Below are 18,089 nucleotides of genomic sequence, written 5' to 3'. Positions count from 1 at the left end.
CTTTGGGTGCTTGACCCAGGCATCTGCAGCAAAAACACAAGGTGACATCTTGTGTTGGAGATGTGCCATATTTTTCTACATATAACACACCCCAGAATAAGATGCACACTTTATTTTTGAACGGTAGAATGAAAAAAATTATTTTTCCTTGAAAATGTTGGTAAGTAGCAGTAAATAACTGAGTAGAAGTAGCTAGGGAGCCCAATATATTTGGCCTGTGGAGCAGATGCAATGTTACTTTTGCCCCTCTCCCCTTTCTTGCCCCTGCAGAGGCTTGAGAGACAAACTGCTATTACCATATTTCTTCATTTATCATGCACACAACTATTTCAAGCAAATGATTTCTGGGGGAAAAGGTGAGAATTGTAAGTGAAAAAAATATGGTAAACTACAAATAATGGTCCAGGGAACTACATACAGTGCAGGAGTCAAGAGAGACTGAGTATTCAATACACAGGCCAAACCTAGGATCAAGAACACAGCATTTTTACAGGTGCTCCAGAAGTTGGGGGGCCACTTTAATTAGAGCAGCTCTGAAAGCCACAGCGTCTCATGTATCAGCATCCCTGTGCTTCAAAAGGACAGAAGAGGAACTTTAACTAAAGCTTCAGATAAAGCATCCCTGCCACCATTTTGAAGCACAGGGATGCTGGTACAAAACATGGCGGCTGGCTGCAACACGCTAATTATCACACGTCAGAGAAGCCTCCCAGCACATAATTACAGCGTATCAGAGCCGCCGCCTGGCACATCTACAGGCACCCTTAAAGAACAGCTTCCAGGCAGAGAGTCCCGTTACTCAAGGAAAAGATCTAGTAGTAAGAGGCCTTTGAATAAATTATTGTTACTCAGTTCTGAATATACAACTTACTTTAAGGCACCTGCAATTTTTCCAGCAATTCCTCCATGCTCATTTAGCTCATAACATTTTGGGAAGAGTACGAATATCAAGATTCTCTTTTATGCATCTTTTCTTTCCTCCCCACTCATGCAATATAAGCTCAAGTAAATTTAAGCAGCAGTAGCTGCTGAGCCCTCTGCTCTCCACTGCAATCTATGAAAGTCTTTCCCAGACAGCAGAGTGCCATCTACATGAAAGAAGAGGGAATTTCTGAGAGTCAGCCAACTAAAGGTAATAAATTCGTCAGGGATGCATCACAGAATGCCTACAAGATGCTTTTCCAATCAGCTCTGCATACTGCAGATGTTTTGTGGCAATTTTTTAAAGTACTAAAATATTCCTGCGAATGAATGAGCAGCATTCTCAGATGGCTTGCAGCATGACATGAAAGCCCTTTCAGGTTGGTTTTTGAATATTTATACACACTTAAAGTGACATGCTTGCATAAATGTTTCAGATTCCTGCTAAGCATCCACCTACATTCAGATTTTCACAGATTATGGCACACAGCCATAGATAGGTGCCCAGGGTCGGACACAAGCTGGAGCCTAAGGACAGAGGTAGGAACAGGATCAGCAGCCACTCTGAAAAACTGGCTGTAGTAGTTACGTGATCTGTTGAAATAGTGTAATCCAGTCTCTTGAATGCGTTTTACAGGCTCTCTTTAAATGAGATTTCTGCAGGCATTGACTCAGGCCTGGATCCTGCAAGTGATTCAGTTAGAGTTTTGTGCAGGTGTAGGTGCCTGCCCATAGTAAACTATCACAGGACTGGCCCTTACAGCACATCCGGCTATACCCAGGAGCTACAAAGTCTGTCTAGTTTAACTTCATGGTTACAGGTAGACCTAGAAACATGGTGGGGACAACCACATTATGTTTTCCAAACCACAGATTTCACCAATTCACCAAAACCTTAGCAAAGGGAATAATTTCCTGTCACGTGTTGTTCCAAATTCCCCAACCCTTCAGATGTACCAACAAGAGAAATGTCAATCTATTAAAAAGACAATAGGCCTGTTCCTCATTCTGTTTTTCCAGACCAAAAACAGAAAACCTATGCAGGCTACAGATGTTTTGTGGCAAAAAAAGAGATCCACCTGTACACTCAGTCTGAACAACTATTCTTTGTGGAAGAAAGGTGAACAACAGAAAACGTCACCTCTGACATTCGTTACACATCACCCAAAATGGAAACTATTCCTGCAGACAGGAAGCTTCCTTAGAAACAGAGTCAGTGCTGTAGCAACGAGGTTTGGCACCTGGGCCAAAGCCCGCAGCAGCAGCAGCAGCAGCCTGCCCTCGCCCCACGCACAGAACCATGGGGCACGTGCCCTGCCACGCCTGCCCGGGAGTACACGCAGTCAAAAAGCCTAAGGCTGAATCAATTCAATCTTTGCAGGTTTCATTCAGCTGCACAGATTGAACCAATAATGCAGTAAACTGACAGGCACTTTTGAATCCAGAAACGCAGCCAGAAGCCTACAGTGGCTTAGACCAGATGCTGGGGGGGTGCTAGAGCATGCCACCCAGCCTGCCTGCCACTGCCAAGGGCACCCAAATGCAGCCAAGCAGGGCCAGTTTTTTATCGTCTGCCCAGCACGTGCCCCCAACCCCGCTGTCCCTGTAAGGAAGGTGGGGGGGGGAGGAACAGCCCCTCCAACCTGCGGCCCAGCCAACTCCAGGGAGAAGAGCTGGACCGGGAATTCTCAGGTCGGCTTGCAGAGGCAGTTAAATCAAGGGCCGTGGTCATCATAGGTGACCTAAACTACCCAGACATCTGCTGGGAAGATCGGTCAGCCAGGTATGACCGCTCACGTCGGTTCCTAGCTGAGTTACAGGACCTCCACCAAGCCCAGAAGGTGCACAGTCCCACCAGGGGAAATGCCTTGTTGGACCATGGCAGGGGATCAGACTAAATGATCTGCTTAGGTCCCTTCCAACCCTACCAACTATGAAACTATGAAACATCCAGAATCAGCCCATGTGGGGGAACCTCTATGCCTCAGCCACCCTGGGCAGGGCCCCCCAGTTCTGCTGCCAGTGCAGAAGGGGAATTCCCCCCTCCCACCCTTCAGCATGGTCCAGCACCAGCTTAGCCCAGCCCCCATAGGTGTGGGGGTGGTGGGACAGGGAAAACAGTTCCTCCAGCCCAGGGCTGAGCCAGCACCCCGCATCAGCTCATATGGGGGGGATCCCTGTGCCTCAACAGGGGCCTCCCCCACCCTGGGCAGGATTCCCTAAGCCCTGCCACCAGTGCAGAGGTGGAATCTCTCTCTTCAGTCCCTCCCACCCCCCAGGGATCCAGACTAACCCCAGGCTGGAGGAACTGCTCCTCCCCTCCCACCTGCTGGTACAGGCTGAGGTGGGGAGGGACCCTCGCATAGTAGGGATTGGGGCTGGAGCCAATATTCCCCTTTCCCTGCACCTCTGCCCTGCCAGGCTGACATGCACAGGCAGGACCAAGGCTGCAGAACAGATGCTTTACTGCCTCAGCTTTGTCAGCCCTGCTCTGCTGGAGCAGACAGTTTGGGCCAAGGCAAACCTGCCCACACTGAGAAGAGGGTGTTGCAGGGGAGGTGCAAAGCATCCTGGGATGCTAGGGGACTGCAAGTTAAACTTGAGTCAGGAGGGAATCTGGGATAGAAGTGTGATCAACTGGTTTGACCTAAATCAGTTAAGTTTGATACTATATTCATCCAGGCCTATCGTAAACCAGTTTCAGCAATTTTGAAACCAGTTTATAAGCACTTAACTTCTGTTCTGTTACAGGCTTAAACTGGTTTCTGATTACTTGAAGTGGTTTGTATGTAAAGTCTGTCCCTAATATAAGAGTCCCCCCTGCCTGCAATAGGAACCCCCATGTGCCTAGAGACAGCTCCACTGACTTCAACCTTCATCTATCACTTAACACTTGAGTAAAATGCCAGACGGCAAGTCACACATCCTCAGGAACTCAGTGTGTCATAATCCTTGAGTGGTATGGCAATGTAAAAGGAGATCCCTTTGGCAAGAATTGTGGCAATAAATCAAATATTAAATTTACATTCATTGCTTTCATCTAAATTGGAACTGCTTAAGTATCCCCAGCAGTTGATTACACTGGCCTATACCAAAGCATCAGCAGCACCCCAGGGGTGATAAGATTACACTTTCCGCTGGCAGAGATGTCAAGGGCAAAGCATCCATTAAAGAACGACACTGAAAATAAATGGAAGGCTTTGAAATTCTGTGTAATAAATAAGGAGCATCCCTTGCCAAGGTGGCGAGATTGCTTTCGAGCAAATGAGTCTCAGCACCAGGTGGGGCTACAGGAGTTGCTTACGAATCCACAGAAAAGCTAGATATGAAAGCAAAAGACTGGGTAAACTGCTGTGGTAGACTGTATGATGTACACTTATTTCTCAGGACTAGACCCACATTGTAGTTGTGCATGGCTGGACTCTGCTAGGCTGTGTTGACATTTCACAGGACTGAATTTATAAGCCACTTAGATTAAACAGGCTGTATTACCAGTTGAAAGTGATATCATTATTGATGGGCATTCTTCTTGAAGGGTAAATACTGACCTTCCTGTCACAGCAACCAATGAAGTGAGCTTGGACTCATGAAAGCTAAAATGCTCTACATTTGATTTTGCTAGTCTACAAGGTGCAAATCTATCCTGCCTTCTGCCTGACTTCAGACTAACATGGCTAACTACCTATTTCTTCTCTCCCATGGTCATGCAGGGCTCCAGACCCACTGGAACAGGATGGGAGCAGTCCACAGATGACACTGCACACTCTGCGCACCTGAGAGGTTATGGGAACAATAACCCAGGAAGGATAGATTTTTCATTGCTAATCCACTAGCACAGGAGCAGCCAAGCTACTACATGTGCTACAAGTGGCACAGGCAGCCTGTGTGTGTGCCCCACAGCAGATCATAGAGGGGAGACAGCACAGCAGCAGACAGGGCAGAAGGCAGAGCAGCAGGTAGGGTGGAGAGTACAGAGCAGGGAGTAGAAAGCAGTGCAACACATCAGGCAAGGGAAGGGGATCCAAGTGGCACTCGGGGAGTGTGCACAGCTAATGTGGCACACCTGCACAAAAGGTTGCCCCCACTACCACACTAGCTTACCCCTGAGAGCAGCACTGCAGGATCAATAGGTCTACTATAGCCTCAAGGTGTTTTCATCTACCCCATCAGTTAACAACCCTTCTGCTACACATATCCCAACCTCCCAGACCCCTTCAGGAAGAAAGTTAGAAACCAGGCACCATACAGGCTTTTTTAGCTATATTCCTTCCTTCTGACTCTTTCATTCAGCATGAAAATTCCCACCCCTACAACCATCAACAGGGGCTCAGAGATGCTGAAGTGTGACACAAAAGGGTCTGTATGGGTACAAGAACCAGGGTCTTATACTCAATTCCACAGCAGTGGTGTTGGCAAGCATTACACTCAGGCAATGAAAGGAGAAATAGCTCTCCAAAGAAGGCTCTCATTTGCTTGGGATGTGAAATTAACTCCAGCTTTGGGATTAATAGAATCCTGTCTCCTTCATCTTTTTTATTAAAGCCAGCAGTGAGAACCCGCTGCCCACACTCGCAACACATTACTCATTCACCTCACCCTCCTGGCTCCCACACATTCCCCTCATTGCAGGATAACCTCAGGTTTAAGAAGAAATTCAAGTGAAGCCAGGGCTCCAGCAAGAGCAAGCAGCATGAATATGAATTTCTTTTCTCCTAGGCCAATGTCAAAATCCAACCTGACACATTAGTCATTTCAAACTAAGCAACAATGAAATAGCCACACAATATATCCTATAAAGGGAACTTATTTAAAAAACAGACTGCACAGCACAATGCTGCCTTTCATAAGTACAGTAATTTCTTTGAGTTTTAAAGTGATGCAGAACAAGCAAGAAAAAGTAATAAATAATAGAGCCAGCTGAATAATGCGAAAAAAAACATTTCCTATTAATATTTCTTCATCTTTTAAACAAATTCCCTCCAGCTGCAGTCATGCCTTCTGCGCATTTGCCTTCCACAAACATTCACGCCACGAGGAAAGCAGATTTTAAAAGATGACTTATATCAGAAAGCAAATTGGACTTCTGGAGTTTTTCTTCAGCTTTCCAATGGACCAAGAAAGCCTACAAGGTTTGATTTGGTTTCAAAACATTTGTTGTTCTGTTTGTTTTTCATCTATGAAACGTTTAAGGATTGTTATATCTGATCAACTTTGCTGAAATTCTCACTGAAGGGCTTGCTATGGATCTAAGCCGCATCAACCCATAAATGCAATAGCAGGTGTGCTGGGGAAGTTTTACTCCCAACTGCTCAGTGGGAATTAGAGTGAGTGTTAGAAGACCAATAAAACCAAGGGACCTACTTCTAATTCACACAAAGACCCCCTTATACTGTCACAACAGGCAGGAAGTGCGAATGTGGCTCATGTCCAATAAGCCAAAGGAAAAATCCTGTTTTTGCACTTCAGGAAGTTGAAGTAGCATTATTTCTCTAACTAGCACAAGTATACTAATTGTCCCAAAACTCTTCCGTGAATAAGGAGGCAGACAGGACCTAGATTTCTTGTGTATAAAAGATGAACAAAATGGTACCAAAGCCTTCATTAATACATCCCTCCAGAGGAGTGGAAGAGGGTGAGAATAAAGGAATACCTTTTAGCCTCTGATTGAAAAATGTTCATGCATAAATACTGACTCCAGTAGCCCCAGCAAGATGCGAGCAGAAAATTAGCACCGGTCTCAACTCCCCACTCCCCAAAGGGGCTCACCTTGGAACAGTGGACAAGAGTAACCAGAGAATATCCAGAAATTTCTCACACTTGTACCTTGTCATAGTCATTCACACTTCATTGTTGCGCAGGTTTCACCATGAATTCCTAATGGGACTGCTCTTGAAATCTAGAGTGGATGTGCAAATAGGCATGCTTCTCCCACTGATTTTCTGTTAGGATGCATGCCTAATGCACCTTGGCTCTTTGAGGAAATCTGGCTTATTTTATTTCTTCTTTGCTCTTCTTAATCTATTTCCTCTACCATATCCAAACTGCTTCTCACATTTTTACACTGTTTTAGCAGCTCAGAAATTTATGGCTGCAATGATTCCCTCCTGAAGTTGTACTAGATCTTATAGTTTGGTGGGAAAAAACCCTGAGGAATAGGCAATTCTACATCAAAACCTGAGTGATGGCTTGACCATCAGTCATGGTACACAAATCTGAACATGCCAGAATCTTTACACCCTAATGACTCTTGGACAACAACTTTACTAGGTTTGTATTTTTTTTATGGATCGCATGTCCAACTAGTTGAGGGAGCAGCTCCAAGTATCACTATCCCTAAATAATTAGTTATGCTGGCCAAATAGGTCTATGAAACAGCATATAGCTGTTATACATATTTTAACCAGAATCCTCCAAAAAAAAAAACAAAAACAAAAACAAAAAACAAAACAAAAACCAAAAACCAAACAAACACTGATAATAGTACTGGTATCTACAACAAAGTGATCAGGACCTAGCTAACAGCTCCATCTTTAAACAATTAGAAGCAATGAGTAAAGGTTAGATTAGAAACCTCCCAATGACAACAGGAACAGTAGAAAAAAATGTTTCATGAACTGAACCAGGAATCCAGAGCCGTCCACCTCACACAGAAACACATGGCCAAGTAGCAGTAGAAGTTGTTGATCCTGGATTGCCCTTGTCGGCCATCTTTGGACCCACAAATAAGGCAATCATGGAAGATGGTCATCCTCCACTGCAAGGGATTGCCAGTGATCTAGTGGCCTGCATACTTTCAAAGAAATTTGCAATGTCTGCTATTTTCCAGTTATTTGTGCAGAACGGAAAAAAGACAAATAAGGAAAGGGTGTTCAGATACCATGGTGATGGGTACCACAGAACTTGGACAGAGACAGAAGAGCAAGAAAGCAGAAAGGTGGGCAGGAGGATGATGTTAGTGTACTTTAATTACTGTACCGAGTGCCTAATACAAAGAGGTGACAATATCTTTAATGTAACACAGAAGGCCAGAACTTGCACTGGTGTGAGGCATAGGGATCACAGGAACTATACCAGCATGGACCAGCTGGTGATCTGGCTTTCAGACCATATCATTCCTCTTCTCTTAAAAGTAAGGGCAGAACCTCAGCTTCTGTAACGCATAAAAGACTACTAATATAATTCTTTCTTCCAACTATATATTTACTGAGACTCTCACTCAAAACCTCGATCTGCAGGTTTCAGAGAGAAAGTCACAATACCTGCAAAGTCTCTGCACCCTCTTCTTTCAGACTACCATACTATAATGAAAGTATAAGGTGAGGAGCTGGATACTGGGGTATGATGAATCAGACTGAAGCACTTCCCTCTGTTGTAAAGTCTGCGGTTCAGAAAACTAGTGCACCAGGGATTCAGGGCGTCTGACCTTTACAGAACTCCCTGGCACAAGTCAGCTTGCAGAGAAAAAGTCTGATTCCAACTGAGTAGCCTATCGATATCCCAACGGGTTGTAGGATCCTGTGCTATTAATGTAGCAGAGCTTACATCTGAGCCTGTGCAAGGAAGGATTTGAGAATTCCCCTCTCTCTCCTTCTGCAAACCCACGCTAGTTCAGTTGGTGTCTCATCCTGCAGAGTACTGAGTGCCTTACGCAGGGTTCTGAGACTCTAATCTGCTCACTTCAGCACCTTGCAGGATAGGTTTTATATTCTCTGAAAATCGTAGCTGAAGCCAAGAGCAGAAACACACTATTGCTAAAGCACCACTGCCCTCTGCCGTTCACGATGCAAATAAGGAGCCATGCAAAATACTACACCAAAGGGCCTGGAATTCACTCCTGAACTACACTGTCTGGAGTCTAAGAGCTTTTTCCTATTAATTTCACTCCCCAAAGAATAAACGTGCTCATTTAATGACCTGCCTGCACTACAGAAATGAGCTGGCTTGGAGCATACAGCTCCCCCACCCAGCTGCAGACTGGAAAGATTGTATTAAGAAAGGATGTCTGAAAATGCTGCATAGAGATCAAATATGTACTGAATTGTCTGCATTGCAGTTCAGGAAAAATATTCTTTGCACTGGGAGAGGAGAGAAGGCATTAAACACATGGATATTGGGTACATCTACACAAGATGCTTTACTGCGGAGCTGACTAATTAGCTCCAGTGTAAATCATCCCTGTGTACACATGTGGTGCTATCAGGCCACAATAAACTAACCAACTCTGCTGCAGGGTGGTACTGGCTGACAAGTACTATCCTGCAGCGAAATTGTTACAGGCAGCAAAACACATGTGTAGACAGGCTGGCACAAGGGTGCTACAACGTGGGGGCTCCCTGCTGACTAACTAGAGTAACCACCTTTTCAAAATCGAAAGGCAGGACACATGTCCATCTCTCCTGCCCCCCAGCATCATAGCCAGAGCACAGCCAAGAGGAGCCCATGGGGGTGAGGGCAGATGTGGGCTACAGCAGCAGGCTTAGGGCTTCTTGCCTTTCTGCCCTCCCTATGGGAGCCCCATACCAGCTGCACTGCCATGACATGGCAACCCCTGCCTGCCCAGCAGCAGTGGGTGGCACCACCACTCTCATAGTTTCTAGTGTCGGAAGGGACCTGAGCAGATCATCTAGTCCAACCCCCTGCCATGGCAGGAAATAATACTGGGGTCAAACGACCCCAGCAAGATGTTCATCTAACCTCCTCTTAAACACCCCCAGAGTAGGAGCCACCACCGCTTCTCTTGGAAGTTGGTTACAGACCCTAGCCGCCCTGACCGTGAAGTAGCGCTTCCTGATATCTAGCCTAAACCTGCCCTCAGCCAGCTTGTGACCATTTTTCCTGGTCACTCCTGGTAGTGCTCGGGGGAACAGGGACTCCCCCAATGCCTGCTGATCCCCCCTGACTAGTTTATAACAGGCCACTACATCCCCCCTCAGCCTTCTCTTGTGGAGGTTGAACAGGTTCAGGTCCCGTAGCCTCTCCTCATAGGGCCTGCCCTGTTGTCCCCTGATCATACGAGTGGCCCTCCTCTGGACCCTCTTCATACTGTCCACATCCCTCTTGAAGTGCGGCGCCCAGAACTGGACGCAGTAGTCCAGCTCTCACCACCCCCGCTACTGCCAGGCAGGCAAGTGGTGCCTTGCCATGGCAGCAAAGCCTGCACAGGGCTCCCATGGAGATGTCAGCAAGGCAAGAAGCCCCAAGCCCTCAATGGACAGCCCACATCTGCCCCACCCCATACAAATTGGGGGGGGGGCATTTGCCACCCACAATGATCCCCTCCCTGGGACTGCGAGCAGCAGCAGGGAGCCAGCCCACCAACCACCCCCTGGACAAATTGCCTGTGGCTCTGTCCCACCCCGTATCTGGCCCCAGAGACGTGCATTCACACCCTGGCACTAGTTATCCCCAAACTAACACCCTCATGCCCCAGCCAGCCCCTCCATAGCACAGGGAGCTCCACAGGGAGGGAACAGCCTGATCTAGGGCCAAGGCACACCATTCAGATGGGGCTGTGTCACTCCAATTCAATGTGCTGTGGTCCTGGGAACATGTATAAACACTGTGCCTAGAAGCAATAAACTCCGACACAAATTTCACCAGAATTTATTGTGTTGTACTAATATCATGTGTAGACATGCCCACTGTCTCTCCAAGTATCAGATTTTTTGTTGTTGTTAGAATTCCTTCAACAACATTAACAATTTTTTCTTACTGTGGCTGTTACAAGCCATTGCCTGAATCCCTTGGAATAAGATCACTAAGTAAGGGCTGGAAGCCAGACCCATCACTGACAAGTCTAAAATCAATGCAGAAGTTTATGCTTGCATTATATCTGACCCATTTTCTAACATTCACTATCAATTAAGGTTACAAAGAAGCAGGGACTTATTCCCATTTATCTTGGGAGCAAAAGTCATAATGAAGCTACAAAACAAGTCCATTTTCAACTAGACTGTCCAAAATTTCCAAGGCCTGTCTCTTGTTGGCTAAAAAGGATGGGAGAGAAATCAGTATCATTCTCTGAGGCATTCAGATGTTGTGCCATGAGCAACAAAATTAAATAAATTAGACTAAAAAAACTTGCAATTTATTACACAAGTCACAACATTTAGTAATTTCTCTCAGCTCTCCTCATTTTAGATTCAGGTAAGCCTGAATAGTTCAGTTGGTAGGACATCAGACTTTTTATCCGAGGGTCCAGGGTTCAAATTCCTTTCAGGAAATAGCTTTGGGGATTGGACTAAATGACCTTTAAGATCCTTTTCAATCTCATGGCACCCATGTCATGATTTGAGCCTTAGTTTCCATTTCATTAAAATAAAAGTGTGCAGTATTCACTGCTGCAGATTGATTGTCATTCACTAAACTCATCAACTCATGTTCAGAAAATAAATACTAGAATTAGTTATTGTTTCTTTAAAAGCTCAGGACTTTGGGAGCCTGAAACATGATTTTGGAATGGCTGTTGATGTAGGTAGGACTAGACACATTTAATCACCCGGTTGAAAGTCAGTTGTGTGTGTGGTGTACAGCACATGCTCAGGACCCCTCTGCCCTCTATGCTGCCTAACTTCTGGCCTAGCAGAAATGAACAGGGCTCGTTTCTCAGGGGTAGTCCCAAACTCAGCAAAGAGACAGGATAGTCAAGGCCTTATTAACATGGATGTCATCTGAAGCTGCTGCTAAGGAGAACATTTTCCTAATGTTAAGAGATTTTTTACTGACCAGAAGAGTTCTGCAAGGCTGAAGGGAGCCATGGTCAGGAACATGGCCAGTGATCCATAAATACCCAGCATCAATGTAATCCGACTCAAAAGGTCTCCAACTGCAAAATAAAATAAGAAAGTGTGGAAGTTTCTCTTGATGTAGCCCTATGGTCTGGGGAACAGAAGTGAAAGAACTCCCTCCCGTCATCTGCTGTTGATCTGCTGGAACTGGAAAAACACCACATCAGCAGACCCTCATTTGTGTGGGCTACAGCCCTTACACCAGAGAAAACATTTTGGTTATCTGAATAAAGATTCACTTTAGTTTTGTGTACTGAGGTAAATCATTCTTATTTAGATTTATATCCTGTCCTATCCAAAAGGCTCGGAGTGACTTACAATAAATGCCCGCCCACCCAGCATGACTAAAAGGCAGCAGACCTGTACTGAATAAGTCCAAGGCAAGGGCAGTCTCAAAGTGTAAGGTAGTGAGAAAAGCAGGGAGTGGGGAGGTAAAACAGGTGCATTCACCTGGTAACCTCGACTCTGTTGAAGAGGCCCACATGTCACTTTTCCTCCTGCTAAGGAAGTGGAACTTAATAACAGTAGACCTGATGAGTCCGTCTCCTGTCTCACCCTGCTATCGCCAAACCTGAAATCACCAAGAGCTGGCTCAGGAGATAGAGTATGTGGTGATGAAAAACAATGCGGGGAGGGTAACAGTTCTCAGATTTTCTCTATCACTGGACTCATGGATAACTGGAATCATTAAGTCGGTGGTTCTCAACTGGGCGATGGGACCCTTTCAGGGGTGCAGCAGCACAGGCACTGCCCCTGCCACAGCCGGGTAGAACTGCCCCGTGCGCTTCAGTGCACAGCCACATAAGCAGGAAGGCTCACCTGCTCTTGCTGCAGCTCTTCCCAGTCCTCCAGAAGCAGAGGGCATGGAGAATGGTTCCACCTAATCCCCCATGCCTGCTTCCAGAAGGAGTGTGTGGGGTCAGACCAGAAAGGGCTGAAGCAATAGTGAGCACAGCTGCCTGCTTCAGGCTTACCTGGCTGCACCCCAGCTGAGAACCACTGTGGAGAGCTGAAGCAATACAACAGTGATTCTCAACCAACATGATGCCAAATTAGATAAAGGTTTTGAGGGTGCCCTGAACCTAAAAAGGTAGAGAACCACTGCACTAAGTACCAGGACATGTAGCTGAGCTTTGACACAACATTGCAGCTACAGACAGTGGGTTATAAGGTATAGCCATACAGGAGCATGGCACAGCCTACCATAAGAATAGAGCTGTACCACTAATAGCTGGGTGAGGTGGTGGTGGTGCCTTGGGCCTAAACCAGGCTGTGTGGAGAGCCAGCATGGAAGCGGCAGCGGTGCATCTCTTCATAGAAGCCAAAGTACACTTCACTCCCAGTCTCCTCAGCTAGCGGCGAACCTGCCTCTGTACATCCCCCAGATCATGTGGCTTCAATAATTCCAGATAGCACAATGAGCGGGACACAGCAGATGGAAAAGCAAATTGGCAAAAGTACATTTATCTAATGGTTAGTCACACCAGAAAGTGGGGAAAACTGAGGCAAAGGACTGCCATCCCAAGATAGTGTTATACTTAGTATTTGCATATTATTGATGCATTATATTTTCTCTTCCCAAAGTAGTGCTGTGTTTCTTCTCTTTTGCAAGCATTGCCTATTTGGGAGATGAAAGGGACCTTTTTCCACATTTCTAGGGAGGGCATTGAGTTGGGCCACATTTATATTCCAACTGTCATAGCAAACTGCTATAGGCAAAAGTGGGTATAGATCTATAAATCAGAAGTTCATACACCAGGGAACTGAGGTAGCAGCACGAGTAAAGCCATATGCAACTGAATCTCACCATGGTGAATACACTGCTCTACCTTCTGCCAGCCGAGCACCTGGCCCTTCACCCTCCAGGACTCGGAATATTGCTCTATGGCCACAGAGTCAAGGTGAAGACTTAAGTCAGTTCTGCAGCCTCCTCACCACTATGACTGTGGCTACATTGATGCCCTCAAGCCCAAACCCACCAACCATGTACACTATAAACCCTGAGCTTTGATCTCCCACCTCTCCATTGCAGGCCAGACCCAAGGGAGAGCCATGCCCCAGCCTGCCCTGCGTGTTGTAGCATTTCCAGAACTCTTTCAGCCCAGAGTACAAGCAGTCCTCCAGCAACAATCCCATAATTAACAAAACCCTGACTTTCTGCCCTCCTGCACCCCAATTCCCATCTCTACCACCCCTCTATTAGAGCCAAGCAGAGTTGGAGAGAAGTTTCATGGGCAGGGCAATTCCTCAACATGCCCCTCTCAAAGACCAGGAGGCCAAGCAAGCAGTGGCTATGAAGTGAAACGCCAACAGAGGAGTGCTCAGACTGACTGAAGGCAACACTTGGTCTCATCACCATGGCCTGGCACCAAGCACAAACCTGTAACTTGTACTGAAAGCCATCCTGTCCCCAGTCCAATTTAGCCACATTATTTATACTGATGCTTTTCAGACATTTCACAGACACTCCAGGGGGTGTAGCCAATGGGTCTGTAACCCTAAAGCTAAACCCAGGGAGCAGTCCAGGCTCTGGCTAATTTCTGAGGATGGCAAAAAAACAGAATCTAAGGTGTATTGAAGTGTATTAAGATGGAAAGATGGCCTTTGAGGGGCTTGCTTAGGAGACCTGTGTTCAGTTTTCAGCTCTGCTACTTCACCTTGGCCCTTCACCATTAGGGTACACATGTTGACGTGTCAGTGGGAGTGCAGCTCACCCAGGGCATTCCTGAGCATCTGCTACCCCTACTCCTGCTAGCATGCTCCAGACCCACAAGCATACCAGCAAGGCTACAAGGGAGCAGACTCAGGCTGCCCCTGCTGCAGAGCTGTCCCACCACAGTGTAGACAAACTCCTAGTCTCTCCATGGTTTAACTCCCAATCCTACTTCCTGACCGCAGAGATTGAAGAGCATTTATCATCTGCATAAAATGTTGAAGCACTCGGATACTACAGCAAGGGGGATGATATTAGCACAATGGGTAAATCAATTATGTAATAAAATGTTAAATGCAGATTTTTCAGTTTTACTTTCAATGTCTTGTGCAGAAAAAATAGCAGTTTGAGTTCACTTCAGCTACACTGAAAACTTGCACCCACTGGGGGCCTATAGCTACTGTGCCTTGCAGAAGTGTCTATTTTATGCATGGATCAGTGCCTCACTGAGTAGGAACCAATTTACATGCACTGCAATCACTGGACCTACATCAGTTTAAACCGCTGAGGATCTGGTCCAGGATCATTACACATAAAGGAGGAACAAAACTGTTCAGTTCAAACTTGCTTTTCTTCTCCCAATGTAAGTGTAACAGGCCTGTGATACTATGCTACCCAGTCATCCTTGCAATTTGAGTGTTTTTTCTGACTGCTACCAGCAAAGTCCTTCAGCTGAAGTTGGGAAGCAGACAGCCCACTGAAGTCAATGCAAGATGTTTCATATGTAATATACTACGGCTCAGATTTCCTGATATTTAAGGCAAGGTTTATCAAGTCAGCATAAGCACAGTCAGAAATATTACCCCTGTCTTTCAGCATTGTGTAGGAAGCAATATTTCTGGAAGCTGCCTCCCTGCTTTTAGTCATATTATCCTCTATGTCAATTCAACAATGCTTTGTTTTGTCATTTCAACATCATAAATACAGATGCTCTGCTATCAGCAGCCATGTTTTCTGTCCATTTCTTTCTGCAGGTCTTCTTACAAAGCCATGGGAATCATCTCTAAGGGAGCTTAACACTGCTCAATGTAACATTCACGAAGTATCAAAGCTACATCCAAAAAATGTTACTAATCACCCAACGAACAATATTTACAATGGCAGGTATCAGAGTAGATTTCCCATTACTCTGAGCACTGAGGACATTTTACGGAAGAGGCTCAAAGTGCTACAACAGGCATTGCACCATGCGAATCCCATGGCGACTGAGACACAAAGACTACAGTGGATCACAGGAGGTGATGCACAGTCCAGCCAAAGAGCAAACCCATAGGAGAGAACGCAGCACAAAGAACTACAGTTCTACAAGGCACTGACAGCTCAGGCAGCTGGTCCAAAACAGACTGTTCTCATATTTCCAACATTTCCTGGAACTCATCTCTCCATTAAAAGTTTTAATATTTTTGAACAATCCAAAGTGTATTCTAATGGAGGGAAGGTATTTTTCCCCTCAGCATTTCAATAAAATGTAACTGGATTTTGCTGAAAGCCTCATGAGGAGAGGGAAGCAATGGCCATATATCTAACAACAAAATTCACAAGGGGGGCATTGCACCAGACAGATTATAGGATTCTGCAGACACTTCACTTACAGAAAGTGGTTTGGTTTGTGTAGTGCTTCACTGACAAGCAGCTTTTATAGATAGTTATTTCCTAACTACAAATGTAATTAGAACGGAAAGAGTGCTCTGCTGAAGAAACCATTAACAAGCTAGGCTGCCACATTCTTATCCTGATCCATTCTAAGATGAACGAGGAGCAAAACAACATTACGTTTCTCAGAGGACCAGTTCCTTAAGTAAAATGGGATGAAAAAGAAATCCAAGAACCCTACCTGTATTGAAGTACATCTTTGTCAAATCAGCCAGGGAGAGCAGCTCATTTATATCAAACACACTTGGCTTGGGATCATCTGGCAGGTAACAGCAGCAGAGGCACTTTGATAACAATTCCTTCAAGAGAAACATGAGAATATAACTGTTTTCTGATCATACGTACTGTATGTAGCACACTGGCAGAGTTGGTGTTGTATTCATCTTCCATCCACTACAGCTTACTATTTTAAGAGATGCTTTTTAATCTTGAATTGTAGAAGCTTGGACAGCTCAAGTGGTTGGACCTTCTGTAGTGTTGAGGCTCTAAGCACCAGTCTGGCTGGAGGCTCCCACAGAGCAGGAGGGGAACTATTGAATGTTCACTAAATAATACTCCATAATGTGCGTGTCATCATCGGTAATGGTCATTCTTGTGGATATAAACTGAATTCACAGCATTTTTGACTGCCTGCAGAATGATTTTTGCTGCTGTGGTTCCCCAGACACAACCGTTTCCTGTTGCCACATACTCCGCACTAAGCTAGAAAGATTTGAAGGGGGTTCCTAAGATGATTGTCTAGGGATACAGACAAAGTTAGCCGACTTGTTGAAATGTGTGTGACGGGACATCTCTGCAGGTTTCCATTTTGTGGGATCTGAGGTGTTATGGGCTTCATAGAGCCCATGTGCTGACTCCAACATGTCCCAGCAAAAAGGCCTTCTGTGAAATTTCTATGCACAGCTAATCTATGTAGGACAATGGAGTGCTTTTACCCTGAAAAGATTGCTGACTTGGCACTCTCCCTCCCAGTTGCAGCAGCTGTTTGATCAATCTGCAGAGAGTCTGCTTCCAGATGCTGTGCAGCTAGGGCATCTTCACTGTGGCTGGAGACAACAGACTACTACAATTAAATGGGATTCGCATTGCAGTAGAGAAGGTGGCTTGGTGGCAATCCTACATCATTACTTAAGGGATCACTCTGTACTTCATATTTCCCATTCAAGGATGTAGCAGCCAGACAGTGTGGAAAGCAGCTCCCTGCAGGTAATTCTCTGGGGTGGGCAGGGGAGGGCAGATTGAGGCCCTCACACATTGAAGGTGGGAATGGGGCTTGGGTGATGCATGAATGCATGGCTGTAGGGCCCAGCTGGGGAGCAAGAGAGTGCCACAGGCAGCTTGTCCAGGGAGCTCTGATTTTCTAGGATAACACACCAAATGCCAAAATATATATATATTTAGAATTAATTTTATTATAATGATTGAGGCACTGGTAGGCTTCAAAACTGCTTTAAAATTGTTAATATATCAATAAAACATTGTATTCAATTGATACTGATATGTATAGTGGCATTTCATGTTAATCATGGAAAAACATGAATGGGAAAAATCAGAGCATTTTGGATTTTTTATGAGAGAATTTGGAATTTTTAAAATGGAGAAAGCCAGGATCCCTCATTATGATAAAATACCATACCCGCATTGTAAATATTATAGATCACAAAAAAGCCATTCAGGGTAGCATCGCTAATTCCCTATAAGAAAAAATATCTAAAATGGAAACTATTTAATTAAATCCTGGATAACTATGGATTTCATGCAATTAAATTAACTAATTAACTCTCAAACATCCAATCAACAGGTAAAAGCAAAGAACACTGTTCAAAGCACACTGAAGTTAATGGGATTCTTTGCATAGAATTGAATGGAAGAGAATTGAATCAGATCGAGCTGATAATGTGCACACATTCAAGATAATTCAGCATCACCAGTTAGATGCTTTTCAAAACACCACTGACCTTAGATTATCTGCATCAGGGATGACATCTGTTGCAATGGTTGGGCATGAGCTCACC

General features: G+C 45.3%; 1 protein-coding gene across 1 annotated transcript in view; it reads right to left on the bottom strand.

Moving 5' to 3' along the window:
- Positions 1-18,089, bottom strand: part of LOC149854840 (putative sodium-coupled neutral amino acid transporter 12) — an 84,561-nt gene that overhangs the window by 58,800 nt on the left and 7,672 nt on the right. The window contains exon 5 of the mRNA XM_090023978.1: positions 16,256-16,373. Within this exon, the coding sequence (XP_089880104.1) occupies positions 16,256-16,373 (118 nt within the window). The remainder of the gene's footprint in view (positions 1-16,255; positions 16,374-18,089) is intronic.

Source organism: Crocodylus siamensis, chromosome 12 (genome assembly GCF_052110815.1).
Source record: "Crocodylus siamensis isolate JL-2025a chromosome 12, ASM5211081v1, whole genome shotgun sequence".
NCBI lineage: Eukaryota > Metazoa > Chordata > Crocodylia > Crocodylidae > Crocodylus > Crocodylus siamensis.
This window is presented reverse-complemented; position numbering and strand designations above follow the sequence as displayed.